Here is a 27942-nt window from a genome sequence, read left to right as displayed (position 1 = left end):
GCTACAACTTCTCATTCTTTTTAGCAACTTATCAAGAGTTTTTATGTTTGTGACCACACAATAAAAACTGAATAAATATAATGTGAAGTTAGAACCAGATGATTGCATTTCCAGTATTGCCTCAGAGGCTTTTCTATCCTTAAAGGGAACTTTTAAGTCTTGATGCTTTGTTTACATTTCTGGCCTCATGTGACTCTGACCACTTCCATATACAGCTAAGCAAGAAAGTAATTATTTAAGATAAAATGAATCCCATAGCCCCGTGCCTGTGGGGAATCACTTTTTTAATCAAACATTTTAAGAGCAGCTCAGTTTGATTCAATTAAATACAGTAAGTACATGAATACAGAAACATTTACAATGGAATTCATTTAATTTTGTTTCTTTTTGACTGGTTAAAACATTTGTTTTGGAGCAATACAAATGTTTGGTACAATACAAAAACTTGGTATTGGTACAATACAAACACTTTTGTTTTTGCTCAAAAATCAGTTTGAACAACAGTAAATTAACTCAAGACAAGAAAGAAAAAATCCAAAATATTAAGTAGTTGTGAACACCTAAGGGCAAGTTTTATTCTAAAGCCATGATTTTAGATATATATAAGATGTTATTCTTGTTTTAAATTGTCAGATTTTTTTTTAGTGCTTCTTTTTCCCTGACCAAGTGGTCAGATGATTAAGGAGTATATCTAGCATGACATATCACATGACAGCCATAACTGAATGACACTTTTTGTCATTACTTTTTTTTCCTGTCTGTGTAATATTTGATAAAAATAGATGGCAGAAAATAAGTATTATCTTTCATCTACAGTCAAGAACAAAAAAAAAAAGAATTGTCCTTTATTGTAGGGATTAGGATATCAACCTACAATAAAATATATTTGGTCTCTAAAATTATTCAAATACACAAACCCAAACAGATTGTACACTGCCATTATTAATTAAACTGAAGCCAAACCAAAATGGAAAAACTTTCTTTGTTAATCTATTTTTAGCAGTGCCAGCCAACAACTGATTGCTTCACCCAGAACATGTATATGTTTACATGTTTCTGTGGAATATCATCTCTCCTGCCTTGAAACTAAGCAATGAGTGGAAAACTACATATACAAAGTAAAATACCAGTCCAGTGAACACCACTGACCTTTTACTTACTTGAATGGAGGGGACTTAAGAAGAAACCAGTTTAGCCTAATTTGGTGTCAACTGGTGAGAAACAAAAACTGCTGTTTTATACTTTGCATGTAAATATGTGTTTTACATCATACGCCGCATGTATCAAACTCAAGGACCAAATTTGACCAGCCCTTTAAATACATAATATCTCCAAGACAAGTAGCTATGTGCTAGTGATATTGATAATATTGTAATACTGATAAATATTTTATCAAAGCTGTTTTTCTTTACTGCCAAATTACATCAATATGAAATATGTTCAACATTAATCAATTTTAAGAAGTACTCATTGAATAAAGACAGGTGCTTATTACTATTTTTAACAGTTTAATCGGTAGTTTTACCAATAAATTTAGCCACATTCATAATCTTGATCTGGGCCAAATTGAAAATGAGTTTACCCTGCTGTATGTGATTTCAAATTGTTGCATGTTATCACCGTGTTTTATCTACACTTTACAAATGTACATATTTTTTGTTAAAGAAATAAATATTTAAAATATTACTCCAGCTATTTCAGATGTACTTTTTCTAAAAAAGAAGAAAAAAAGTATCTATATTACGTATTTTGGTTTGTTTCGGAAAGCTTCATGCTTTCCTCAGAGTCGCAGACTGTGTTGACGTTGCTTTATCTAGTCTTTTCAGCATGTCTCTGAAAAATGGAGGCAAAAATAATTTATACATTTTCGTAAATAAGAGGACCCTCTTCCTCTCATGAGCTACTTCATGCTCCACCCTGTGTGAACGCTGGAGGCGGGCGGAGCTCCTTGGCTACTCACAGCAGTGGGTTCAGGACGGTAGACTTCCTCCTTCAGTTGGCGAGGTGGAGGAGATTTGTCAGTGTCAGGACGAGTTCTGGGATAATAAAAGCAGCCATGGTGCCAGGCGTGTCCGGTGTAGTCGTGTTGGTCATCTGTGCCTCCATGTCCGTCTCTGTCTTTGGTGAGTGTGGCTGATTAAATTGATAAACCGTCGCCGCTTTCTGACAGCTGGTTAGCCGCAGAGGTTAGCTTTCAGGCGGGGTCTCGCACGGCACACGTCGGGACGAAGCAAACCTAGTCCCTTAATTAGAGGCTGACAGTCTCTGAAAAATGGTTATTTATTATGGAATTTTGTCAACACTAAAACGTTTTTTCTTTAAACTATTTGTTTCAGCAATCTAAAGGAATACTAACCAATATAATCACTTTAATATCGGGTTGGTAGTTGGGAAAAGCCTACGACAAAACTAACTTGTCGAACTTTTAAGCAAACTAATTTAGCTACAAAGTGGTTGTGTATGTATTTCATGTACTTATATTGTTTATTTAGCTTTCTTTTTAAAAAATTGGGGAAAACATTAACCAGAGCATTTTACTTTTACTGGAAAGGTAGGGGCCGCTTTCCCTATTTGTGATTGGATCCAATCCCCTGGCAACAGGATGTATGCCACTTCCCGTCTGTCTAAGGCCAGAATATACTTCAAGTTAATGTTGACGAGTTTATTATAGTAGAATTAGAGAAAATGTAAGTGTTGCGTATTTTTATTTCTTTTAATGAAAACTGAGTTGTATGTAAATGATGCTTATTTATTGTTCTAAATTATAGTTGTATGTTAAAATAGGTTAGTGAAAGTAACTTTTCTTATTGACTGTTCTTATTTACGTCTGAAAGAAAATCAATCAAACAAACAATCAACATAGTGAACCAAGCTTTCATTTCTGGTTGTAGTGAAGAAAATTCAAAGCACTATTTCCACTTGGAAACCACATCTGCTCTTTAAAATATGTAATCTTCTAGCTTGAACAGCCACAAATTTATTTAATTATCTGTTTGTCTACCTCGACATATTTGAGTTGAATTAAATCGATTAATCATTGTGTACGTATGAATGCGTATGTGTGGTTTTGGTTTTGACTCTCTGAGCCCAACAAATGCTGATATAAAGCCCAGCCATTATCAAGTAGGCTATTTCAATGCACCACTTACATTACGTAGTGTGGTTATATTGGTAAAGAGTATACAATTACCGCCTGCAGCAATACTTTTAAATATTATGTTATTCATTGGAAGTCTCACGGAACTAACAATACAAAAATAGTTCCAAGATCAAAAGCAGCAATCCCATGCTTACTTTTAGTTTGTCTGAAAGTAAGCCTGGTAAACAGCAATTAGAGTTTAACCCTATAAGGTAAGGAAAACATAAAATGTAGTTATTTTTAGCAGTATTTAAGTCTAAGAACAAAATATAACTTGCTGAAAACTCTCACAAAGTTTTGCATATCTTTACAGGGCATTTCTAAAGTACTCATTCATGTTTAACTTTTCCACTTTTTTGTCACACTGCAGCCACAAACCTCAGTGTATTTAATTTGGCATTTTATCTTACAGACCAATACAAAGTAATGCTGAATTGTAAAGGGAAGACACGTTTGGTGATTTTTAAACATGCTTTGTAAATTCAAATCTCAAAGGTGTGGTAACCATTTGTATAAAGCTCCCCTGAGTTAGAGCAAGTTGTTCAGCATTATTCTCTTTTTTTCACTCCAATTGAAAAATAGATCAAAGTCAGCCTAGATGGAAAGTGACTGAACATCAATTTTATTATTGGAAGGTAAACTTCATCCCTAAGCCAAAGGCTTTTGGCAGCCTTTGAAAGGTTATCTTCCAGGTGTGATCAATATTTAGTTTTATCTTCCTATGAACTCTGACCAGTTTCCCTTCCCTACAGAAGTAAAGCATCCTTACAACATGAGTCTACAATATAGATATGGTGTGTTCAGGATTGTGTGCAGTCTTGGTTTTCTGTCACTGCACACATTTTGTTTGCATTAGTGCCTAAAAGTTATCCTTTGGTTTGATTTGACCAGAGCACATTTTTCTGAGTTTTCATGTGTCCGAGAGCTATCGCCCATAAACATGATCATACTTCCTTGTTTTTTTGTTTTTCATAAACATGATCATACTTCCTTGTTTTTTTGTTTTTTATTTTGCTTGGTCCAGACGAGTGATCTCAAACTCTAGTCCTCAAGGGCCAATGTGATGCAACTTTTAGATGTCTCTCTGCTTCATCACACCTGGCTCCAGTATTAGCTCTTTAGCAGAGCTCCGTAGGGCTTGACTACATGCTAGTGAGACATTTTCAGCGTTTAGTTCAAGTGTGTAGGATGAAGGAGACATCTAAAAGTTGCAGGACTCTGCCCCTTGAGGACTGCAGTTTGAGATCTATTCATTTTGCCTGGCATAGACTTGATGAAGTTAGCTAAATGTTTAAAGTTACTTATTCTGGTTTATTTATTTCCTCATGTGTCAGAGCTGTGGAGGAGCAGCATGTAAACAAGTGTGATTGACAGCACTGACTGTTAAACTACTGGTTCTGGTTGGTTGTTTCTAGTTAGCACTGGGAGAAGGCGCATGAGTCTTTTTTTTTTTCTCAGATTATCTGCCTCGTACCATACTGTGACAACATAGTGGCAGTTTTAACAAATATGTAAAATAAAAATATTTTTCATAAAAGTTATGTACTGCAGTTTTAAGAAAATGCTGCTTAATTCTACAACATGATAGGAATGTTTTCTCTTAATGCACACACACGCACACACGCCCCCACACACTCCTACCCTGTCTTCAGCCGACAACAGTCTGGAAACCCCAACTTTGTCAATAACCTCACTGATCTGAGGCACCTGAAGTTCATCACCAACTAGATTGGATCAATTTGTTTTTCAAGTCAGTTCACTTTAATTTAGTTTTCTACGTAGTGTCAATTTGGTGCTAACTCTAAGTTCAAACACTTTACTAGTGCAATTCATCATGTTGACTGAGTTGATTTCAGGATTCATTTCTTTCTTTCCTACGCTGATTAACTGGATATGTTTAACCAAATTAAACTACCGTATATTATAAAAATATAAAGAAAATGTTCAAGAAGATGGTTAAATGGATAATTCTAATAAAGAATTTTAAAAATCCGATATAAATGAATAAGACTTAAAGAATATGGTGACCCGATGTAGACATTTAAGTAATTGCACATTCAAGGGAAGCCTTATTGGTGTTTGTAAATTCATGCTGGTTTTTAAAATTTCTTTGAGAAGTTGTTTCTTTGCAAGTAAAATAGTTGTGTCTTTTTTAGTGTGCCATATGTGCTTTTCTTTGTCTGTCAGCAATAGGTATTTAAATCAATTATGGTATTTCTTTTGTCCTATGGCAGATAAAATAATTTCAGTGTCCCTTCGGGTACTCTTTAAAAATATATTTGTTTACCACAACCGTGTAAAGCATGACTGAAAACTGCACCCTCTAAGCAAATCAAGTTAAATTGACTCCATTTAGAGGATTATCATTGTCATCTCTTTGGCCTGCAAATCTGCTCCAACAGGATGTTGTGTTGTGACTCTTTTAACCGGTGTAAGATGGTGCTGATGGTAGCTGAATGCTGCACTCCGTGATCTGCAGTTTGCTAATTTTGTTAAATCAAGATTATTTTATTCAATGTCAACATGTAAGCAATTAGTAAACTTGGGGGTTTAAATCAAGAAAAATAAAAAAAATATTTTTATGTGAATATCAAAGCTACAAACTGTTCCAGGCCACATGTAAAAAACATTAACTCAATCGTTAATCATTGTTTCAATGCCATGAAATTTAACCATTTAGTCATTCATGTAGATGCCTATAAGTATGACCTTCTGCCCTTTTTTGTATAATGAATAGTTTAAAAACCATCAAATATTTACTTACTTCATTGCATCCAGTATATTTCCCCATGAATTCTAATACATTTCTCTTGGTGTTTTCTCCTACAGCATCGGATTTTGACTGTTTACCATATAGGGATTCATACAATAACTACCATAACTATAAAGAGTGCAAGAGAGGATTTTGCTGTGGTTCCTGTACAAGCAGAGATTGCTGTTCCGATTTTAGTCGAAGACTCAGTGAAGACGCTCAAGAAAGATGGTAGGTGATTTAATTTCTCTTTATATCTTCATATATCAATTCACAATGTATATAAATGGGGAGCGAGTTGGTCCAGTAGTTGTAATTTTGCATTAGATGTAACCTTTTGATTTTTATAATTGAGAATCTTAATCTTAAAAATAGTATACAAAAAGTAGGACATTCATTTTTTTAATTACATTTAAAAAATGTATTTTTTAAAATGTATTTCCAATACATTTGAAATATATTGGATATTTCCTTTTTTTTTATTTGGTATTTTTCTTATTTACAAATAAGCACAGATGATTTTTCAGATCAATATAAATGAGTATGTGTGGGAGTCAAAAAATGTCAACAACAATTTAAACAACCAACTAATGCTTATTTTTAACTAATATTATTAAGAATATCAGCAGTATGTCATTAGCAGTATTATCAGATTGGTTTCGATTTTGAGAGAAAAAAATACAACCTTTTTTATTTCAGTCGTTTTGCCAAAAATAATCAAAACTTTCATATAATCAACATTTAGCCCAATTTCCACCAATTGAAACTGAAATCTTGTCGTTCTGGTAGTGAATATATTTATTGATCTTTTTTAGAAGGAATCTTTTGCCTTTCAATAATATTTTTCAGCTTTGAATCTGAAATTTTAGTATTGTGATTCCACTAATAATCTGGCGTTTACTACTTTCTGATTTTATTGAAATCTAACCCAGAGTTGTCTTGATACTGAAATTTCAAACTCAAGACCGGCACTAAGAGAAGCTCTCCATACATGATTCAATTTTTTTGATACCACAGCAACATTGAAGGCACAGGATTCTTTCTGGTTGAGAAAAAAAAAATTACAACATGGCAATATTTTAACTTCTTTTATTAGGTTAAAGCCAGTACGTAGGGTACAGAAAATATCTCACTTAAAATAGTCACTTCCCTGTTTGGCAAAACAGGAAACAGACTAGAAAACATGTAAATAAATGGTGTAAATGTTATTATCCTTTAAAGATGGGCTCACCTTTGATTAAGTCCTGTAGTTATTTTATTTGATTATAACTGCCTATCTTAAGTGTGCAATATGTGCTTCTTTTTGGCTGTCAATTTGCTGTTGATAAAAATATGTTTTACTGATGAGGGACAATTGAAGGATCATTTTACACTAAAATAAAAAAGCATGGATCTGTTCCTTGCAGGGCTGATGTATTCAACATCAGTCGTGTACAAGATCTGTCTTTCTGGTAATTTTGCAAGGTATTGTCTTTAGTGATCAACTATAGTATTGGGGTCGGTAACTTTTGTTTACAACTTTGTTCTGCCCTGATTGCCTTAATTGGCACTGCAGTAAAACAGAATTTAACCGTTCGGAGTTTTGTACCTGGGAAGCATATCTAGATGCAGAAAGCTGCAGGTTGTATAAATGGACCGAAGTGTCCATGAAGGCTTTTGGCATTTTATTTTTTTTCTGTCTGCTTCATATAGAAAGTAACGTCAAACAATGGTTTTGTGTTTGCTGTGGCAGCGAAAGAGGATTGCTCTCGTTTATTTATTTTTTTCCTGAATTTTCCTGTTTGTTTAAAACCTACTGCATCTTATTATTCTTGTGAGAGGGAAGTGGCTTAGTGTCTCTGCTGTTGCAGTGCTGCTGCTGGAGCAAATGCAGCAAGTTGGGGAAATCTGGATAGGTACGTTTGTATAAATTTTCATGCAAAAGAAAAAATTAGCTGAATTTTTTTTAAAGAATAAATTATATCAAAATATTGTCAGTTTTGACAACCAAAGTCTGATTGTAAGTGTACAAAACAAACATGATGCAGGAGCCTTAAGAACCACTTTCAGAACAAAATGACTTGATATTGTACATAGATTTCTGAATTAATTGTCTCTCACACTGTTTTTGAGGACTTTGGGGCAGCTCTTCTTTATAGTTCTGCTTGAGTTTATTGGTGGTTGCAGATATGTGTTTAAACCAGGCGGTCTTGGGGACTCGGCCCTAGAAAATTTCACACCTTCTTTTGGTTTGGTTCGCTTCAAATCTGCACACCTGCAAGCACCACAAGCCACCTAAACAGTTTTTCGCTGTGGAGTTTTACCTAACGATAGTGATCTTGTATGCGAGAATGATGCAACAGTACTAAAAGACAGAGAGAAAGAATCAGATTTCTGCTGAGAGATTACACAATCATTGATGTCTGTTTTTCTGTCATCTTTTTATTTTTTTTAGTGCGGAGAAATTCCCTGAACATTTCAGGGATGCCTCACATGTGTACATGATTTCTGGTATTGTGGGCTCCGTCCTTTCTCTTCTTATCCTCGTCTGCTGCTGCATCTGTCCCTGCTGCTGTATTTACAAGATGTGCCGCAGGCCGCAGCGTAAGTAGTTCTCAGGAAACACCTGATTTATTTATGACTTGTATTAAGTTTATTCAGTTTTAGAATTGGCTTTCTGAATGAAAACACAAACAAAAAAGGTAGATATAATTGATTTGACTTCCACCCTATAACTATTTAAGCCTTAAATGCCACTCTCCATTCAGGACCCTACACTAACTTAACTTTTTCAACTGGTGCGCCAACCATTTTTTATTGGGTACACTTGACTTTTATTTCAGATTGGAACAAAAAAATTGATTTGGAGCAGAAAATCTGAATTCTTCTTCAAATGTGACCTTCTCAAAAATAAGATCACATTTGCGACCTAATTGGTTACAAACACGCACTATAGATCAATGCATTTTATTATTATTTCTAAGATATTCATTATCAATTTACTATTTGCATCTGTAAATTATTAACAATCATTCTCAAAAGCACAATTGATGAAATCTTTGCTGGACCTCCTACTATACTTTAAACTTAAACAAATATTCAGTGATTATAATAATCTTTATCTTGTCATGTAAAAATGTAATAAAAAATAGTTTTTGCTAAGTTTGGATAGTAAACATACATTACTTTCTTTTCTTTTTACTTTCAGAAGTAGCTGGGATCTTTAAGCTGTTGCTGTTTGTTAATAATAATAGTAATAAAAATTTATATTACCTGGCACATTAACATATCCAACTAGCTAATCATTGGAACATAAACTAAATGGAGATTGGGCATATAATACGTTGACATTTTGCAGGCATTTGCTGCAGAGTCTGCATCGTGCTGCTGCACATATGTAGGCTTCCTGCACACAACCAACAAGAAACTCACTAGAGCTGCCGGCTGTTTGCGAGCCTGTCAGTGCATGTAGTGGTGTGGCACCTGGCTTGAACATAGTCAGAATAAAACTTGCACTCGTGGTTTTCAGTGCATTGGAGTGTAAGACGGAACATCAGGGGACTCATTTCAGGACGGTTGGCCCACCCACCACCTGACTTCCATTACAGAAATAACACAGACGTGACATTGAGGGCAAGCTGAGCAGAGGCTCATGAAGCCTGATAAGTAAAGTTCTTTTTAGTCATCATCCTTTGGGATGATGACACATTCAGTCGTCAAAGATAATTACTGCTTGTGGTCTGAGCCAAACTTGATAGTATTGCTTGTTTTCTTGGAAATTTGCTTTAGTAAGTTTGGTTTAGTAAATTTGGTTTAGTAGCTGCTGCCTTTTGGGAAACATGCACAGTATCTCAGAGTGTTTTCATCTCATCAGATTTTATAGTTTTTGCTTTTGTCACATTTGTTTAAGATCATAAAACAGTTTTGGATTTACAAATATGAGCTAATTAAATGCAAGAAGCAATTTTCAAATAATAATTTCTTGTATTAATGAGATAATAAGCTATCTAATCTACCTGGCCTTGTTTGAAAAAGAAATTTCCCTCTTAATCTAGCTGATTCTCCCAGTCTTGGCAGCAACAATTGTCCTCCAGTGTTGGCGATAGCTGGCTAGTAGTAGATAGTTTGATTAATTAAGTAATCAAACTGGCCTTGGACAATTGTTCTGCTGCAGAACCAAAATGTGCTTGAGCAGAAAGTCACAACATTACATACAGGATTCAGGATTCAAGATTTTCTGGTAGAGAGCAAAATTTATGGATCAATAGTGAAAAGTTGTCCAGTTCCTGAAACAGCAAAGCAGTCCCAGAGGAGCTACCACTGCCATGTTAGGCTCTCAGTGTGATGCTTCTTTTCTAATATGCTGTTACTTTTACTCCAGATGGAAAAATAATATATACCTTCTAAAAGATTATTCTTTTTGTCTTAGATTTGCACAAAATGTTTTTCCAAAAGTTTTCAGAATCATCAATAATCTGGAATGCGGACCTTGGCTGCGGCAGGAGGAATTTTGTTTGGCAGACCGCTTCAGGGAAAGATCACCACTGTTCCATGTTTCCTTTGTTTATGATGTAACTGTGGTTTGCTGGAGTCACAGAAACCTAGAAAAGGCTTTGGTGATTGGGTTTCCTCAGATGTATGAATTTGTGATATCTTCATATTTGGTAGGTTATATTTGAATTATTTCTTCATAGTTTAAAGCCTGGCAGAGAAGTGTTTCTTTAAGTTCAATAGAGAAATTGAACTTAGCTTTTCAGAAAATAGTTTTTGAATAGCTTTTTACATCTTATAATAGAAGTAGTCTGTTGAGAACAGCTTTTTGTCTTTTCGTGACATTCAGTTTTTTGTAACTCTGGAAAATTTAAGTGCGACAGAAGAGATCTGAAATGGAGCCAATATTTTTTTACAGGATAGTATTTCAGTATTTAAGTCTGGATGAAAATGGAAAAATAAAAATGGAGTACAGAAAAATATTTGATCTTCCAGATTTTTTTGATTTTTTTTTTTTTTATCTTCAGCTTTTTTTTTTTAAAGGACTCAAGTCTAACAGTAAATAATTTCAGAGGTATGTAAACTGATTTAAATTTAGATGATGTGCTTTATCTTTGAACTGCCACATTACTCCATGACTTTTTCTGGGTCTTGACAAAATGCCAAACTAAAACTGCTGTGGTTTTGAATTTCTACAAATAAAATAGAGGCAGGAGTTCACAAACTGTTTTACAGAAACTGTGTCTATTCTGGAATAATCCAGTCCATAAATGACAAGTGAATAGGTTACATAATTTGAACTAGAGCAGCCAGAAAACATTATCTCTAAGCAGAAGCCAGTTCCAGTATTGTGTTGTTTGCTGAATTGCGGAATGAAGCAATGTCTGTTTAAGGTGAATGCTTGTTTACTTACTCATATTTTGAAATGAAATGTGTAGAGACTCTAGTATTAAAAGCGCTGACTAATTGCTAGTAAGCTGTTGACCTAAAATGATTGTTGCACTGTAGCTGCTGTTACTAACATCGGTCTGCTTTTAAAAATATTTTTTTTGTAAAAGATTGATATCTTTAGCAGAAAGTTGAGTGCTACAGGCACAGTAAGGGTTGAAAATGTCCTTGTTTAGTCCATTTATAAGATTTACTGAAAACAAGGAATTTTTCTGATGAAAAATGTGCGATGAGGTCATTATTTTAGTAATACAATGGCTGTACACTTGTAGGTTTTTTCTGAATTAAAGTAAATAATTAGTATGATGCACTAGTACATAATTTTCTGTGCTAGTATGCCATGTGGTTTCTTTCGCTAAATGCTCCACAAGGCTGATCCCAGGCATGTAAATCTGCTGCTAAACATTTGATGTTACGGTTTAACCGCAGTTGTTGTTTGGCTCTGACCAATTGGACTTTGGTACTGTTGCAGAGGTGTTTGTTTTTAACTTTAGACAAGACTGATAATATTTTTACTCAAAAAGCTCCTGAACTATATTTACTTCCAGCAGATTAAGTAGAAAAACAAATAGTAGGTTCAGACATTGTAGAGAAGGATAGAGAACCACAAGACAAAAAAATGCAATACAGAAAATATAAAAAGCTGCTACTGAAAAAGAAAAAAAACAACTACTACCGGTTTTTTTTTAAGCACAAAGCACAAGTAAGCCCGACGATGTGGCTTTCTGGCCTTGCATTCTGGGATCAGATACAGGAATGTTCAGTCTGAGTCATTGTTTCCATGACAACCATTGAGGGGAAATTTCAAGAACTGTTGACGTCACTTTCAGGAAGCGGTTGTGAAGATGCCCACCCTTTCTTTAAAGGATAAATATAGACATTTCTTCACTGAACCTCGGTGTAATGAAGAAAATGTCTATTTTGTGGTCTTCAAGCAGAAATAGTGTGAGGTTTCTTTCCATTATAGATGTTGATTTGTCTCTTTTTTTTTATTTTTGAAAAATAACTTGTATTCAGTAGAAGACCTAAACTTTTGTTCTTTTGATAGTTGTCATATATTCATGTTTTATGCTCACTTATAAAGCATAATCGACTACTCTCTAATCTTTAACTGTTTCAGTCTTTCTAAAAAAAATCTTTATCAGCGTTAATGATTACAAAAACACTCCTTATGCCGAAATAATAAAATAAAAAATAAAAAAGTTTGCTTATTTTCAGATGTGAACGAGATAAGAGATTCAAATAAATTCATGATGCTATAAATTAGCATTTATTTAACATCTTGTGCTTTCAATTGATGGGTATAGTTATGTGTTATATCTTTTGTAACTTTTTCATGTTAGGAACACCTTTTGATTTATCACATTTAGTGAAATCAGTTGACTTTTTCAACTAAGCAGTTCCTTAGATTGTGTTCCTTAGATTCTTTCCTACTGAATCCTGTTATGAGAATTGTGCATTTACTTTTTTCAGACATTCATCATCCTTGCTTGTGATTTTCTTACAGCTGTGGTAGCTACTACCACCCATACCACAGTGGTGACCTCTGCTCCTCAGCAGTACCCCCAGCAGCCAATGTCAGTGCCTGGACAGCCTCAGACCTACCAGGTGGCCCAGTATCCACCCTACCAGCCCATGCCAGTTCAGCCTGGCTATGGAACACACCCCATGCCTACACCACCTTATAAAGGACAGGCATTCACCCCAGGACCACCACCACCTTATCAGGAAGCCAGTGAGTGTGAATTGTTATTTGAGTCCAGATGAATAAGAAAAGCCTGGAAGCTGGCCACATGCTTGTGGTTGTTTTAAATAAATATATCCAGTCTACATTATTATTTTTTTTAATTAATCTACAACTGTCATGCTAATGTTATCGCATATCTAAAATTACATAAGAGTATTTAGCCAGTCTTTTTTCTCAGTGTAGTATTTATGTCGCTTTATAGCCATACGAGATTTCTCAATTTCTGCTGCTGTCAGGTTAAAATTTCCTCTGAACAACTTTCTTCGAGTGTAAGCAGTGATCCAGATGATAAATATTTCATTAATGTATTGTCTGGTCAGCAGTAGAGCTAGCATGACAGTGACTAAGTGTCTTTTTCAGGGACTGGAAACTAAATGCAAACATTTATTTTGCAATAGAGTGAAAAACGCATATTAAAAATAAAGATAAACATAACACACATTTAGCAGATTAAAATATTATCAAGTTTTGTTCAAAATGCATAAAGGAATAAAAAAATTTTAATTTGATCTCATTATTGTGAAACTAGTTTGCATACTCTGTATTAAAAGACACATTACCTGTTTTTCACTAATTGGTTGTCAATTAGGACTGACGAATCTGTATTTGTATTTTTTGAATTCTGAAATTTATACACATTTCCTTAATTGTGTAGAATTTCTTCTAAACTGTTTAGGTTTTACTTACAAAAGTTTTTAAAAATAGCTTGTTGTAGATTTTGCCTGTTATCTCTGAAAGAACTGATGTAACTAAGTCAGGTTTGTAGGTTGTCTTGTTTATGTACACCTTTTCTGCTCTGCCCACATTTTTTAATTTACTGTGTTTTTCTTTCTGATGTCAATGCTAAAACATTGTCCAAAAGCCACTAGGTAACTCATCTGGCTGTATTCTTAGAGTCCTTGCGCATATGGAAGATTAATCTGTGCCCATCATGCCCTTTCTGGCTGATGTCTTTAGATGTTGAATCAGTATGTCATAACATCATAATGTTCTTTCCTCATTATGCCACCTATTTTATGAAGTTTACCAGTCCCTCTTGCAGCAAAACACCCACACAACATGATGCTGCCACCCCCATATAGTTGGGACAGTGTTCTGAGGTTTTCAAGCATCTTCCTTTTTCTTCCAAATATAACAATGATCATTCTGGCCAAACATTTCCACTTTAGTTTCGTCAGAACACAGAACATTTCTCCAAAAATAAAAATCTACGTCCTGGAGTGTATTTGCAAATGTATCTTGCTTTTAAAAAGATGGCTTTTGGGGTGGGGTTTACACTTGAAGGCTCAATTAATAAAATAGCACTTTTCACCAATCTTATGGTTGGATAACTAATAGAGTAAAAACAAAAAATAGTTTTGTTGTTGAGCTCATATGTCTCAAAGTCAATATTTTAGTAGCAAAGAGGGTATTTGAATTAAATGTTGCTTAACTTGTCGGTTATATGGTTTTTGAATAAAATTTAAGATAAGATAAGATAAATCTTTATTGTCATTGTCACAAGGACAACGAAATTCAATTCAATTTGATAAATTGTGAATAATTAATTACAGATCCTGCAATTAACATGATTAAAAATTTTAGTCAAGTTCTGCCTGTACTTAAAATGCATCAATAAATATGCCTTCATATAACTCAAATGTTGCAATAACTTGCAAAATCAGCTTTCTGCTGATTTTGCAGCTTTTTGCTGATTTTGCAAGCCTGCTTGCTTTTGTGTCATCTTGTTACTCCAGAATAGCCGGAGAGGAGGTGGATTAATTACTAGGTTATGTTTGAGGGGTTTTTTTTTTTAAGTAAAAGGAAACTGATAATTTCCGTTTACTGAATGTTGCAGACTTCTTATGTGGTTAAAGGATATTTCTGGCCAATTCATTCTTATGTTTTTTCCCTTCTATTTCCAGTCGGTCCAGCCTACCCTCCCAACCAGCCCATGCCTTACAGCCAGGCTGCGTACAACCCCGGACAGCCAGCGTATCCTCTACATCCTCCCACCTACCCACAGCCAAACGCTCCATCCTCTCATGCGGACTTCCGGGCACAGCCTGCATACAACCCAGATTATGTTGCACCACCCACAACCGGGTAAAAGTACTTCATACCATAAATAAACTACAACGTTCCTGACATTGGCAGAACCTGAAGAGAAAATGTTTATTCCATCAGTTTTATGGTAAACATGGCAATGTAATATAATGTTGAGCATCTGTTGTGTTCAGTTGTCTCGAAGTACAACGTGTTGATGCCCTTTGACTTGTTTTGCATAGACATTCAGCATACATATGTAAATATTGTCTTATTTCATTTTGTTGGTGGATCCTTACACATCTTGGGAGAATGACTGTCTGACTTGAGTTTTTAAAATGTGCAGAAATCTTTCAGCTTTATGAAGATGCCTCAAAATTTCCTGTTTGCCTTTTAAGTCCAGCTGAACCTACGGGACTCCTTCATTCACCTTCAGACTTTGAACAAGGTGCTTTCATGTCTATGCTCAACACCTCAAATATCTGCCAGGTTCTTGCAGAAGTGCTTTAAACTTTTTCTTTCTTTTTCATACTCTTGTTTCTATAATGTTGAAACAATTGTGTATTAGTTGTTGAAATACTTTTTTTCTAAGCACTCTTTATAAAAGGGAACACTTACTTTCTCATCAGTTAGGAAAATGTTATTAAAAAAAACAATAGCTTATATGTGGTAGAGTTCATAGGGTTTGGTATTTATTACAGTTGCGCCAATAAAATCATCCTGTCATCCTGTGATTGGCCGATGCTAGCATGTTCAGCCCCTCTTGTCCACCGATCTTATCTGTCTATGCCGTGAGAACGACTTGACTAACAGACACACCTCTGAGGTCATGTTTGCAGTTTACAATAGTTGCCCCACTGTTACCAACTCGGTGACTTTGTTATATTTAGCGGGATTTCAGACTTCAGAAACTGTTGAAAATCGGAACCAAAATCAAAATCCGTAGGTTAGGGTTTTTCTGCCAGAAAATCGCAATCGGTGCACCCTAATTTTTATTGATTGTCAAATGTACATCTGTACACTTTTGTATCTGTAGCTTCATTTAGTGTTACTTCAGGACTTTTCTCTTGAGTCTACCAAATATTCAGTCTAAACCAAAAAGGAGAAATGTTACATTTTTGAAGACACAAATGTGCCTTCATAGCAAGGTTGTGGAACCCAGATGAACATGTCCTGGCTTTGAGAAGTTTACGTTATTTTCTTTAGAACTTTTGTACTGTTTATTATTTGATCGCACCTTATAGTAATTTTGTATCCTTTTTATTTCAAACAATGAAACCTGTTTACATAACAAATTACTGTCTTTGTCATTTAGACATTCAGATTAGAGATTAATACATTTTATTTGTTTTAACTCAAATTAGACACTAAAATGGTTTATTTCAATAAAATACCCTTGTACCTTAATTGCACAACTTAATTTATGAATAGTTGATGCCTTTCCCAGCCTTTGTGTATTTCCTGTGAAATTTTGTGTGGTTTCTGTATGTGTTTTCTTTGTTCAGTTGTCACTAAAAAACTCAACTGTTTTTGCCCTTTACAAATGTGTTGTTTTTACTTTCATTCTTTAAGAAAAACAAGTTGTTCTTGGTTTGCCTTTTGCTTTAAACTAGCTGGATATTTCTTTGTTTTTCAGATTTGTTTGAATCATTGTCACTGGGAAAAGAAAACAACAGCTTAGGTTTTACTGTTTTTCATCTTGTGATCCAAAATATTTTTCTTGCCATATGTACCATTTATCTTACAGACTTTCATAAAATATATTTTTTCTGCTTGCATCTGGTTATTTAAATTCACTTTCAGTGAAAGGGTTAATGTATAAGGCATTTAAATATTTTGGTTGTGCCCTTTGGAAAATAAAATTAAGAGGAAGGAAGAGGAAAGATGGGTGTTATGATCTTATTATTGAAAACTGCAACAACCACCGTTGTTGCAATCACAGCTGCAGATCTTTTTTGGTGTATTCTTACTGGATCCACATATCTAAGCACTAAAACGTCTGTTCAGTTTTCTCTGAAAAGAAAGTTCATGCTCAATCAGGTTGGATAGAGAGTGTCTATAATCACCAATTTTCAAATCTTGCTAAAGATTTTTAATTGAATTTATGTCTGGACTTTAACTGGGACATTCTAACATGATTATTCTTTTATCTAAACTTTTCCACTGCAGCTTTGGATGTATAGCGTGTTTTGCAGGATCCAGTAGGATTTCGCCTACTGGAATTGCCTCGTCTTTAGCTCAGTCTATCTTTCCTGTGACAAGGCAGTCTATCAGCTGCCCTTTCATGATGATGTAAAGCGCACTATAATGGTGTCCTCTACTTTCAACAGCAACAAATTGGTGCTGTGGATGTTTCCAGCTCCTCCAGAACCACTTAATGCTCTCCTGAGACTTTCAGTTAGGTTGCGAGTTTGACGCCTTTGCGCAGAGGCATTTAACAGCTGATTTATACTTGGATCAAATTAATTAGGATATTTATAAAGGGAGATATCACAGTAAAAGACATTGATATTTGCATGTCACACTTTTCAAAAAGTTTAACATTAACGTGATTTATTCTTTTCCACACTATGATCACAACTATGCACGACTATGTCTCTACATGTTGATATGTTACTGATCTCCATATCAACATGGGATCAGTAAATGTCCAGGGAACAAACACTTCGATTGCAGACTGTTTTAAGTAGCCAGTAGTTACTTTAACAATGAACTGGACTGGATTTTTCCACACACTCTACAGTAAAGGTCAGGATAGGGCTTTACCACTTGTGGAACCTGAGGCCTTTTGGAGAGCAAATTGTGCTTTTTGACCATGTTTAAATCCATTTTGTCTTTAGTGATTTTCCATGGTACAGGATAAATTGCTGGTTCCCAAGTGAGGATAATCTTATCCCATTTTCTTGCTCACAGCACATCTCACAACCTACCCCCCCCAGGGATAATACATCACAATACAAAGATTTCAAATTATATTTGTGCAGCCACTGTAATGACACAGTATCTATTATTAGTTTGTAGTAATCATGCTGGCAAGTACCTCAGTTTTTCTGTTTTGCAACTTTAGTGTACTTAAATTTAAATTTTAAATATAAACTAGTTTTGCATCTGTTTTCTTGAGCCTGTTTAGTGTTTCTGGTATCCTAGAGCTTATTTCCAGCAGTCAGTCGGCAAGGTTGATCATAAATAACTCATCAGTTCTTCGTAGGCCGATTAAAGGGAGAAAACACAGGAAAGGCAACCATGCATGCACTTTTCACATCTCTTCTTATTTAGAGGAGATGCTTATGTTAAATATTCACATTTTCTGCCTGATGGAGGAAACAAGTAAATGTAACGCAGTTGGGAAAAGATACAGACGCCACACAAAAATGTCTGGTGAGATTTAAACCAAGAAACTTCTTGCAATGGGGAAATAACTAATTCTTTTACTTTCAGTATTTGGTTTTGCTGCTCAATTTCAGCTCTCTTCTCTTTGGGTTGATCTTTATTGCTCTATTTTTTTTTTTTACACGAATGTTGGTTTGTTGCAAAATATGACATTAATGATGGAAATAAACTTTCCTACACTTACCTCTTGTGCTAATGATGAGGTCTGTTCTATTAAGCAGCAATAGTAGCTTTTTTAAGAGTGACTTGTTCAGTTTAATGTTTTCAGAATTATTGTGGGTTCACATCTGAGAGTATCGGGATGATAACTTCTGCTGGAAATTGAACCTACTGTGTCAATATTTTCCACAACTGTAATGACAAATCAAATTAGTTCATACCCTGTCAAAATAATTTTGGAGGGAACATTGTCCAGATTGACCTATCTTAGCAGTAAAGCCAGATGTCAGGGGGATATAAGGTTCTGCAGCCTTGCAAGAACAGCAAACTACTAAATATGCTTCTCTTTGAGGAATGACAAAGACAGCCTTTTAGGTCTATGAAGGGGATGCTGCATTATTGGAGTCAGATGGTTAACTACAAGAACACAGATCTGTAGAGATTGGGTGGATGCATGAAAAACAGAGAGGTTTCGAGCAAATTTGGGTGGCGTCACTTATTGCAATCACATGTTGCACAAGAGAGAAAAAACCCTGAAAGTTATTTTTAACTATGTCTGAATCTGGTTATGGCCAGAGTTTCTGTACTAACCGGTTTCATTGTCTGTTTTGTGTTAGAAAAAGTAAATAAATGTCGCTTTAATGAAGACTAATCTCACTATTCTTAAGTTATTGTGTAGGGGGCATACTGACACATTCATGTAAGTTTTACTTGTTCTTTGGTAAAAGAAACTGTTCATTTAATAAAATATAGCACTATTATTCTAAAAGTGGGCCAAATTACATAATTTGGTGAGAAATTGTGATCTAAATAATAAAGCGTGTATTGTTAAAGGGTGAAACTATCCAGAAAATCTTGACCTTTCCATTTCTGCTATTACATTAATGCTCCTTTCACTGGCAAGCATAACCTGTTCTGTGATTGTTTGTCACAGACTGTTTGCATTTAATTTCTATCTTCTGGGCTTCAACCGCCAAACCCCCCTCCCAAGAAACCCCTTAATTAATCCTTTCACTGAACACCTAATTTAAAAATACTAAAATCTAAAAGACTGGCAGGAGTACACATCACTTAAAAGTGTTGACCCTTACCTCTATCTCACACTGAGAAGTGTTTTCCATGTGTTGAGGAATGCTGTTGAGTGAGTTCTTTTTGGGAGGGACATACAAGTTCCAGCAACCGTCTCCTTGCAGAGTAATTTCTTGGTACAGTGCTTCATGACAGTTATGGTCACCGGTGTTTGGGTCAGAGTTTTGTGTATTTTCTGTGTGATCGTGGTACCAGAAGTAAGATGTGAGTTTTTCTTCTTATTTGCATTGATTGTTCGATGTTAGACAGTCCTTTGTCATATGACAAGGACAAGAAAAACAAAGTGAAACTAAGATCGAGGTGTATGTGTAAAGTGTGCTAATGATTGTGATTTACAGACTGTTAGGTTTTAATCAACTTGAGTTCTGGTTCTGCTTATCAGTTTTTACAGGTATGACTGTTACATTTTAATGATACATCTAGTTTTTTAAAACAGTCTAATCTCTCTAAATCTATGTGTTTCACAGCTCATCGTTGCACTTCGTACACAGATTCACAAGATAAATACCATGATGTAAAGTTGTGTGAAAAGTATTGCTGTGGTAAATGCAGTAATAAATATTGCTGCAGAAACAAAAATGAGTGTTTCACTGAACAGGCCAACTGTCCAAACTTGTGTGTCCCTGTTTTTCTCTTCCTCATTACCAAATGTTTAATCATAATTCATAGTGTGACTTTCAAAAAAATGTGAAAACATTGCTTGCTTTCCTTTTTTGAAGGACTTCCCCATTTCCTCTTGTGATTGTATGCGTTATTGCTTCAGTTATTTTCATCCTCATCTGCGTGTGTCTTCTCACCTGCTGTCTGGCTCCTTGTTGCTTGTGCTACAAATGCAGAAAACAACGCAACCAAAGACAGATAGGTAAGCCACAATTTCTCTATTACTTTAGCTTCTGCAATTAGCAGGTTTTAGTGTTGCAAAGATATGAATATTGGATCTTGCAGCAATATTCACACTTCTTGAACCTCTTCATACTTTGTCATGTTATAAACACAGACTTTATATCAAACTATATCATTTTTTTATGTTAGGATTTTTTATGATTGAGCAACACAAAGAACAATGAAGCTAGTAGAAAATGGAACACAATCTGAAAAGTGTGACAATCATTTTTATTCAGACCGTACATAAAAATGGTCTGACTTGTTTTTATTCAATTATGAATATATTTACTCTATCCGTAAATTTCAGTGAAACCAATTGCCTTCATATGACAGTTTGTAAACAGGATGTAATTTGACTTCGGGACAAATATAGCTGTTCTGTGAAGCCCTCAGAGACTTCTTGTAAAACATTAATAAACAAACAGCATCATGAAAACCAAGAGAGCAGACATGTCAAAGATATTCCAAGCTTTGAACATCCAATGAAGTAGTGTTCAACAGTTTGTTCAAAAATGCAAAGTGCCACCACTGCAAACCCCTAAAAAGCTTTAACATGCATTAATATGCACAATGGAAATCATCTTTGGCACTGTGCCACAGAAGCTAGCATCCTCTGTCTTTATTATCTCTGCTCTTGGAGATACAGGCAATGTGCAGAAAGGAAAGTAAACGGTGCTCCTGAATTTGCTGCTTTGCAAAACGCAGCAAGTAGTGTGTCCACTACCATTGAGCTGAGGTATTTCAGCTGCCAAAGCTGCATTTTCTTTTCAAATATTTTAGAAAAAAAAAAGGCACATTTTTGAACCGCCAATGGGTAAGGTCCTCTTGTATGTCAGAAAGCTAACTCCTAAAATCACCCTAAAACACCTGGTACATGGTAAAACATAACAGTGATGGCATCATGCTGTGGGGATGCTTCCCTTTCACAGGATTAGTCAATCTGTCAGTTGATGGAGTTAGAGGGCAATCAAAGAAGAAAACCTGTAAGTCTGTAAAACACATACTGGAGGCTCAGGTTCCTCTTTCAGCAAGACACAGACTTGACCCATGCCCAAACATATGGCATGGGTCACAACAGAATGATTTAGAGAAAAGCATATTTGTGTGTTTAAGTAGCCCAGAGCAAAATCGTACACTCCATCCGACTGAGCTCAAATCTTTTTTGCTATAAAGAATTTACAAACATTCATTCTCTAGATTTGCAAAGCTGGTAGACATAGCTCAAAAGATTTGCATCTGTAATAATAGCTTCTACAAGTACTACAAGTACAAGTACTACAAAGTACTATTTTGACTTAAACTAAGGTTTATTTATGTCTTCCATTAAAAAAGTTGAAAACTTTAGACTTCACTTTAAGGATTAATTTGTGTTGGTCCATCACACAAAATCCATATAAAACACATAAACATTTGTTGTTGTGATTTTATAAAATGTGAAAAAGTTCAAGCAGTATAAATTCTTTTGCAGCAGTAAAATCCGTGGATTATAATAATAATATTGTTTGGAATCTTGATGTTTTTGCTTTAATATAAAAATGTTTTGCTGTGTAAAATGGTGAAACTTTAACTTTTGATGTTAAGTCAGCAAACATATCTGGTGAGAGTGTAACAGTCAAACTAAATGTGTTGCTTTCTCTAGTGGAAGCAAACACTGCAGCCTACATGCCCCAGCCTCCCTACTCACCATCTGGATATCAAGCTCAGCCTCCAGATTACCAGGCCGTAGCAGGATACGAGGGCTCCACTCTGCCCTCCATCCCGCCACCATCATATTGGGAAATCAGTAAGTTGTTTCATTAGCTGCCAAACCTTGCTTCAACCTCTGACTGTACGACTTATTCATACAGACAATCAAAAGATAAACCTAGAAGTTCAGGTCAGTCTCCCGAGAATATCTAATTCAATTCTTCAGCATATTTCTAGTCTTTTCATTTAGCATGAAGTCAGATTTGGTCCTGGTGTGTATGGATGCCAAAACAAAATGTGATTTATGGGAGCTTCCAGTTAACATTAGGCAACACAGCTCAACTGATATGCTTTTATATCATTCTTCTGTGCCAAAATTGAACCCTTACACATCTAACAATATTATAATTAATATTATCCATTAATATTTGCATTCTAATGAAGCAATAAATCCAGAAAATTATGTGGAAAGCCAAATTCTTTTCCTGCTCTTGAATTAGTTTAAAGTAGCAGAGAGGTGTAGTGTTAAAGCAGCTTGCAATTTCTTACACAAAATAATATAAAAAGACGTGTCTCTGTTATGACAAGCAATAGAAACTGTACATCTGGTACATCATGCTCTGAAGCTTTGCCCCTCACTACTATGTTCTGGGAGTGACAGCTGTTTATCATTTCAAAAGATAAATTAATAATTCTTTCTTGTTTCCTCAGTTTCTCCAACGTACCCAGCTCCTTTTGTACCAGGGCAGGAGATGTATCCTCTCACTCCTCCCAGTCAGCCCAGCGCACCTCCACTACCTTCAGATGAAATTGCAGAGCCCCCTTACTATCCTATATAACACTGATCTGAAAGCTTGCTACTCAATTAAACTGTATCTCTCAAAGACCTAGTTCAATCATTTTGATATTGTCAGTGTCATAAAAACTCACTATGAGGTGTTAAATTAGAACTGATTTACCCATCAATGTTTGTGGAGAACTGAATATGTACTACTGCTTTATTGGTGTGTGTATGTTTGTGTAGCTTTTATCTTTCTAGCGGACACTCTTGTGTAAAATGTGAACAAAAGCCAGTTATCCTGTTCACATGCAAACATTTTCTCATTAGGATCAAATATGCAGTGTGTTCATATTCATTTACCATTTCTGCAGAAAAGTTCCATTAGTTCTTGGTTTTTCTTTGTTAATATGTTCAGATTTTGTTGCAATAAAAGCATTATGGGCACAATATTCATAACACTTTTATGAATATTTCTACATTATATATACATATTTCTACATGTATATATAACGGATAGCAGATGTATGTTTTATATATATTTGTTTATTATTATATATCTCTCCTTTAGATTTAAGAGTAAATTGACAATAAAAGTATATGCAAAACAAACAAAAAATGCGTTTACCTGACATGAGTGGGATTTTTATAGTAACCCAGCAGAGGGCGCCTCTGACCCTTTGTTTTTTATATATATATATTTTTCTAAACCCGTTTCTGCTTCCTGTTTTTCTCTGTTTTTTCCAGTGTAGCAATGCATTGTTGGGTGTTAAGTAAATTTATGGTCACAAAGTCTGCATTGTTATATTTCTATTTGGTTGTTAAATATTTGCATAAACTCTGCAGAAGATCATGAGTAAACTATTTTTTTAAAAAACAAACACATCTTTCAGTTTTTGTTGTTCTTGGAGTAAGTATGAATGCAGTCTTGCAGGTAGCATACAGCAATTTTATTTACCTTAAATTATTTATTAGACATGGACTGTGGACAGCTTTCAATTAACTCACTCCCCATCCTATGTAGCTCAGTGTGATTTTTCTTCTGCTGTTCAACCATTTTGGTTAATTGGAAATTTTCCATTAATACTTGCTGACATGATTAGACTCCCTTGTACAGCCTTTATTATCCTGCATTGATAAAGATATGGCTTCACAAATCCCCTTTGTACACGGAATCTCTGCATTGGATCACATTACAGCACAGTTTAGCTCAGTTTTATCCTGATTCAATTTTGGTTCACACTTGTTAGCTTATTTGTGCCCAAAACAGAATACATCCATTCCAATAAAATACATTAGAAACAAATAATATCTGGAAAAAATGCCCAAATCAGTGAGTGTGTGGCCAAGATTTGTTGATTGATCAAATGCATAGATTTCTGTCAGGTCATCCTGTATAAATAAATAATTCTAGATAAAATAATAATAAAAAAAACATTAACCACCTCTAACCCCAATTTCTCCTCTCTGCATTTGTTATGTCTACATAAATCCGGTACCTGCCAGTTGAAATCAGGTGTCATCAATGGGACTGGAGAAACGATATAGGGGAATTGTATGATATTAAATTATCACAGCCAATCCTCCATCAATTAGGATTTATGAGCAAGTGAAAATCTTCTGATATTGTCATTAGAGTAAAGCCTGAAACATGGGTGTGACTCCTTGTACCTAAAAAATCTATATGCTTATTTTCTACTTTCTTTTGACATCAACATTTTTGTAAATGTTCTTTATGTTTTTTAAATTGCATCAAAGCTTTCTCGTAAAACGATTAGGAGCCAAAACACTGTGGCTAAATTTAACAAAGAACCTTGTTTGGGCTTAAGACACTGCCTCATAATGTTGACCCTGCACTCTACCCATGATGATTCATTAATATATAGTAAAGCAGCCAATGCAGAGTAAATGTGGAAGAGTTCAGTATTTAAGAAGGTCTATAGAATATCAGCTCTTTGGCCCTTGAAAGCAAACAGACAAACACACCAGTGTGCATGAAAGTGAGACGGTTTCAAATTTGGCCCTGCAGTAGAGTAGGATTACTCACAGAGTTTATGTTTGCCTCCTTAAAGCTTTGGGGGGAAAGCTGAGTCATAACCCTACTTAATAAATTGGCCTATTGCAGATTTTAGATTACGTTCACGTTAAATGTCATTACCAGTCCACCACAGCCTTGCAGTCCGTTTTGCCTTTTCCTGTGGGCTTGTGTGTAGTCAAGACTTTGTATGCATACATTTAATCCCATAATAACCAGCACCACTCCCTCCTTTTGCGCTGTCCATTAATCAATACAGTCATAGTGCTGACTGCAACTATCTCAGTTATCACACTGATGGACTAAATAGGGAAAGCTGACCCTGACTGTACACTGCTGCTGCCGCCTTCAGAAACAAACCGTCTCCTTGAAGTGTGGCTCAGACTGCTAATGAGCCTTTTGTAGTGGGATTTTACCCTGTCAGATAATCTTTAGATGTATTCATCTTTGTAGTTTCCTTTCTCTTTAATGCCTGTGTTCTGTTTTAGCTTCTTCTCTTCCCACTCGCTGACTGTGCTTTGTTCTGTCTCAAGGTGTTTGGCTGTCTGCCCAAGGTGCCATTACAATATTTTCAGCTTGTTTCTCAACATCCCACAGGTCCCGTTTTCTTTTTACTGCTCTGCAGCACCGTAGAGTCCTTCAGATATTTCTGTCTCAAACTGAAGGTTTTCAGCACACATGCAGTAGCATTAAATATCAAGTTAAATTTACCTGTAGAGCATCTACATGGTAATATTGGACTTCATGTGCATGAAAAAGATAAAAAATGAACAAACATAGACATAAAAGAAGCACAAATATATGAAACACAACCAAGGAGTATTACTTATAAAGCAGAGAAAGATAATGAAATAAATAACACTTATCCAAGTAAAACATGTGAGCATTGTTAAAAGCTTGACAGTTCAAAAGAACAGAACCATAACAACTCAAAGAATGATGAGGTGATATTGGGTTGATTTTAGTTAAGACCAGAAAACCTTTGTCTGAAATGTATGCAAAAACTGTGTCACAACTCACAAACCTCAAAAACATGGAGCTTATCATCTAAACTAAAAAGCCAAAATTCCAAAATTGGCTAAAACTAATAATTTGATTGCTATAATGCCAATAGTTTTCTTTCCTTTCATATATGTACAGTATATATATGAAAGGAAAGATAACTATCCTTTCATGTATAGTTAAATATATAAGTTAAAGCTAGTTAAATAAATATATTTATATTTAAATGTGTGTCTTGTGTGTGTATCTAAACATATGTATACATAATGTGTAAATATATATATATTTTAATTATTTTTCAAAACAGTCACTTTTTATTTTTGTTTTTTATTTTGTAAATCTAAATTTGCCAGTGGTGTGAATAATTTGGGCTTAATTGTACATTTTATGCTCTAGCCTTTATTATTCCTTTATTATTTGTTTGTGTCATCTAAGTACCATTAGATATAGGGTTAGGATAACCTTATCCCTAATCCTATTTTTTTTCTGGTACTTAGTAAAAAATTGCACATTAACTTGACTAATACCAACAAACCTGCCTAGCATGGTCATCTTCAGATGAAGATACAACCTGTGGCCTCACAGAAATAAATGTACAGTTTAGCAGCTAAAAATAAGCTGGCATCACATATGTAGAGTTTTCTAATGAAAGAGCTTTCTAAACAGGTGGTGAGGACAGAAAACTGCTTTTAAATGGTGCTATAGGAACAGCAGGGGGCAGATAAGAGTTCAACACCATAGTTGACAAAACCAGACAAATCACATGAGGAGATTTTAGCCTCCTGTTAGCTGAAGCTGGTGTACTGATGCTGATTTATGAAGACACTAATCTGGAGATCATTTGTATTCATCTTGATCTGCAAATATTTTAATATAGCTTCAACTTGTTGATGATTGCTCAACAGGAAGTAGCGCATTATTATGAAGTGCTACTTCATAGCAAGTGCATTGTTTCCATATGAAGTGGAAGTTCAGGGCTTAAAATCGCTGGTTTTTCTATCTGCAGACTTGTTCAATTAAAATGTATAAAATTTTATGCTTAAATACAACAATGATGCTGCATTAAAAAGAGAATTAGGAGACATTAAGACCAGCTAATGTTAACAACATGGTCAAAATTAAAAGGCGTAGACAGAAAAACAGGACTTAGCAACATCTTTATCCAAAAACTCAAAAATGGACAAATGTTGCTATTTATCTCAGGGGTTCGGATAACAAGGATGAGGAGGAAAAGAAAATGTAGAATATGTATTTATGTATTGTAAAATATAAGAGCCAGAAAGGAATGATTGAGAAAAATAGTAAGAAGGATAGGACTGGACTAGAGTCCTGAAGGAATATTAGAAACATAGAGGATATTTATAGATTAATCAAAGCATTATTTATTTATCTTCATAATACAAAAATAAAAGATACAATTTCATGGATGTGAGGTAATGTTGCTACACACTCATGTACAGTAGGTGGCGGTATGCACCTGGAAGTTGTTTGCAATCCGCCATTATAGAAGAGAAGAAGAAGAAATTACAAGACGTAGGCTCTTCCCCCATGCGGAAATAGAGCAAACCTCCGACATACAAACCATGCAAACAGTTATGGCAGAGGTAGTGGCACTCAATGACCCAAGATATTTTTTACCTTGTCAGCCATCACTGAGGCAAAGACGACAGGCAAGAAAATTCTCCAACAAGTCGTACATTAGGTCTATAAGGTTATCAACTTCAAAGCCCAAGTCTTCGCAGCCAGAGGAAGAATGAGCGGCACAAAGTCCCATTGGCTGTGAGTCTGTGAAAGCTGTTTTGGATGCATTTCACACAACAAAAGAGGTGAGTAACGA

The 27942-nt window shown here is 35.1% G+C and overlaps 3 protein-coding genes across 5 annotated transcripts in view; all 3 read left to right on the top strand.

Moving 5' to 3' along the window:
• The first annotated feature begins 1944 nt into the window (after positions 1-1944).
• On the top strand, positions 1945-16964 carry LOC114135401 (protein shisa-5-like). Its single transcript, XM_028002676.1, has 5 exons — positions 1945-2123; positions 5969-6122; positions 8326-8474; positions 12817-13044; positions 14961-16964. Exons 1-5 carry the CDS (start codon positions 2057-2059, stop codon positions 15143-15145), a joined length of 783 nt encoding a protein of 260 aa, XP_027858477.1. The 5' UTR covers positions 1945-2056; the 3' UTR covers positions 15146-16964.
• Positions 16965-17499: 535 nt separating this feature from the next.
• Positions 17500-23949, top strand: LOC114135402 (submaxillary gland androgen-regulated protein 3A-like). Of its 2 annotated transcripts, none has more exons than XM_028002677.1 (4): positions 17500-19923; positions 20483-20581; positions 22244-22387; positions 23002-23949. In XM_028002677.1, exons 1-4 carry the CDS (start codon positions 19848-19850, stop codon positions 23127-23129), a joined length of 447 nt encoding a protein of 148 aa, XP_027858478.1. In that variant the 5' UTR covers positions 17500-19847; the 3' UTR covers positions 23130-23949. The 2 variants fall into 2 exon arrangements, with proteins under 2 accessions (XP_027858478.1, XP_027858479.1); XM_028002678.1 differs by having other exon boundaries at positions 17504-19923; positions 20439-20581.
• Positions 23950-27684: 3735 nt separating this feature from the next.
• The window catches only part of itga7 (integrin, alpha 7), a 34716-nt gene continuing 34458 nt past the window's right edge, over positions 27685-27942 (top strand). The window contains exon 1 of one of the 2 annotated variants that reach the window (XM_028003140.1): positions 27685-27931. Coding sequence is in view for 1 of the 2 variants with exons in the window: in XM_028003143.1 (XP_027858944.1) it covers positions 27909-27931 (23 nt within the window). In the remaining variant the exon portion in view is untranslated. The remainder of the gene's footprint in view (positions 27932-27942) is intronic. The other variant, XM_028003143.1, reaches the window with a different exon arrangement.

This window comes from Xiphophorus couchianus, chromosome 20 (assembly GCF_001444195.1).
Source record: "Xiphophorus couchianus chromosome 20, X_couchianus-1.0, whole genome shotgun sequence".
NCBI lineage: Eukaryota > Metazoa > Chordata > Actinopteri > Cyprinodontiformes > Poeciliidae > Xiphophorus > Xiphophorus couchianus.
Note: the sequence above shows the minus strand (reverse complement) of the source record. Positions and strands in the feature narration are given on the sequence as shown.

Bases quoted from the DNA above. Each gene is read 5' to 3' on its own strand.
- LOC114135401 (XM_028002676.1), top strand. From the start codon at position 2,057: ATGGTGCCAGGCGTGTCCGGTGTAGTCGTGTTGGTCATCTGTGCCTCC. The intron at 6,123-8,325 runs GTAGGTGATTTA...TATTTTTTTTAG, and splicing joins GAAGACGCTCAAGAAAGATG to TGCGGAGAAATTCCCTGAAC. The intron at 13,045-14,960 runs GTGAGTGTGAAT...TTCTATTTCCAG, and splicing joins ACCACCTTATCAGGAAGCCA to TCGGTCCAGCCTACCCTCCC.
- LOC114135402 (XM_028002677.1), top strand. From the start codon at position 19,848: ATGACAGTTATGGTCACCGGTGTTTGGGTCAGAGTTTTGTGTATTTTC. The intron at 19,924-20,482 runs GTGAGTTTTTCT...TTATTGCTTCAG, and splicing joins CGTGGTACCAGAAGTAAGAT to TTATTTTCATCCTCATCTGC. The intron at 22,388-23,001 runs GTAAGTTGTTTC...TTGTTTCCTCAG, and splicing joins ACCATCATATTGGGAAATCA to TTTCTCCAACGTACCCAGCT.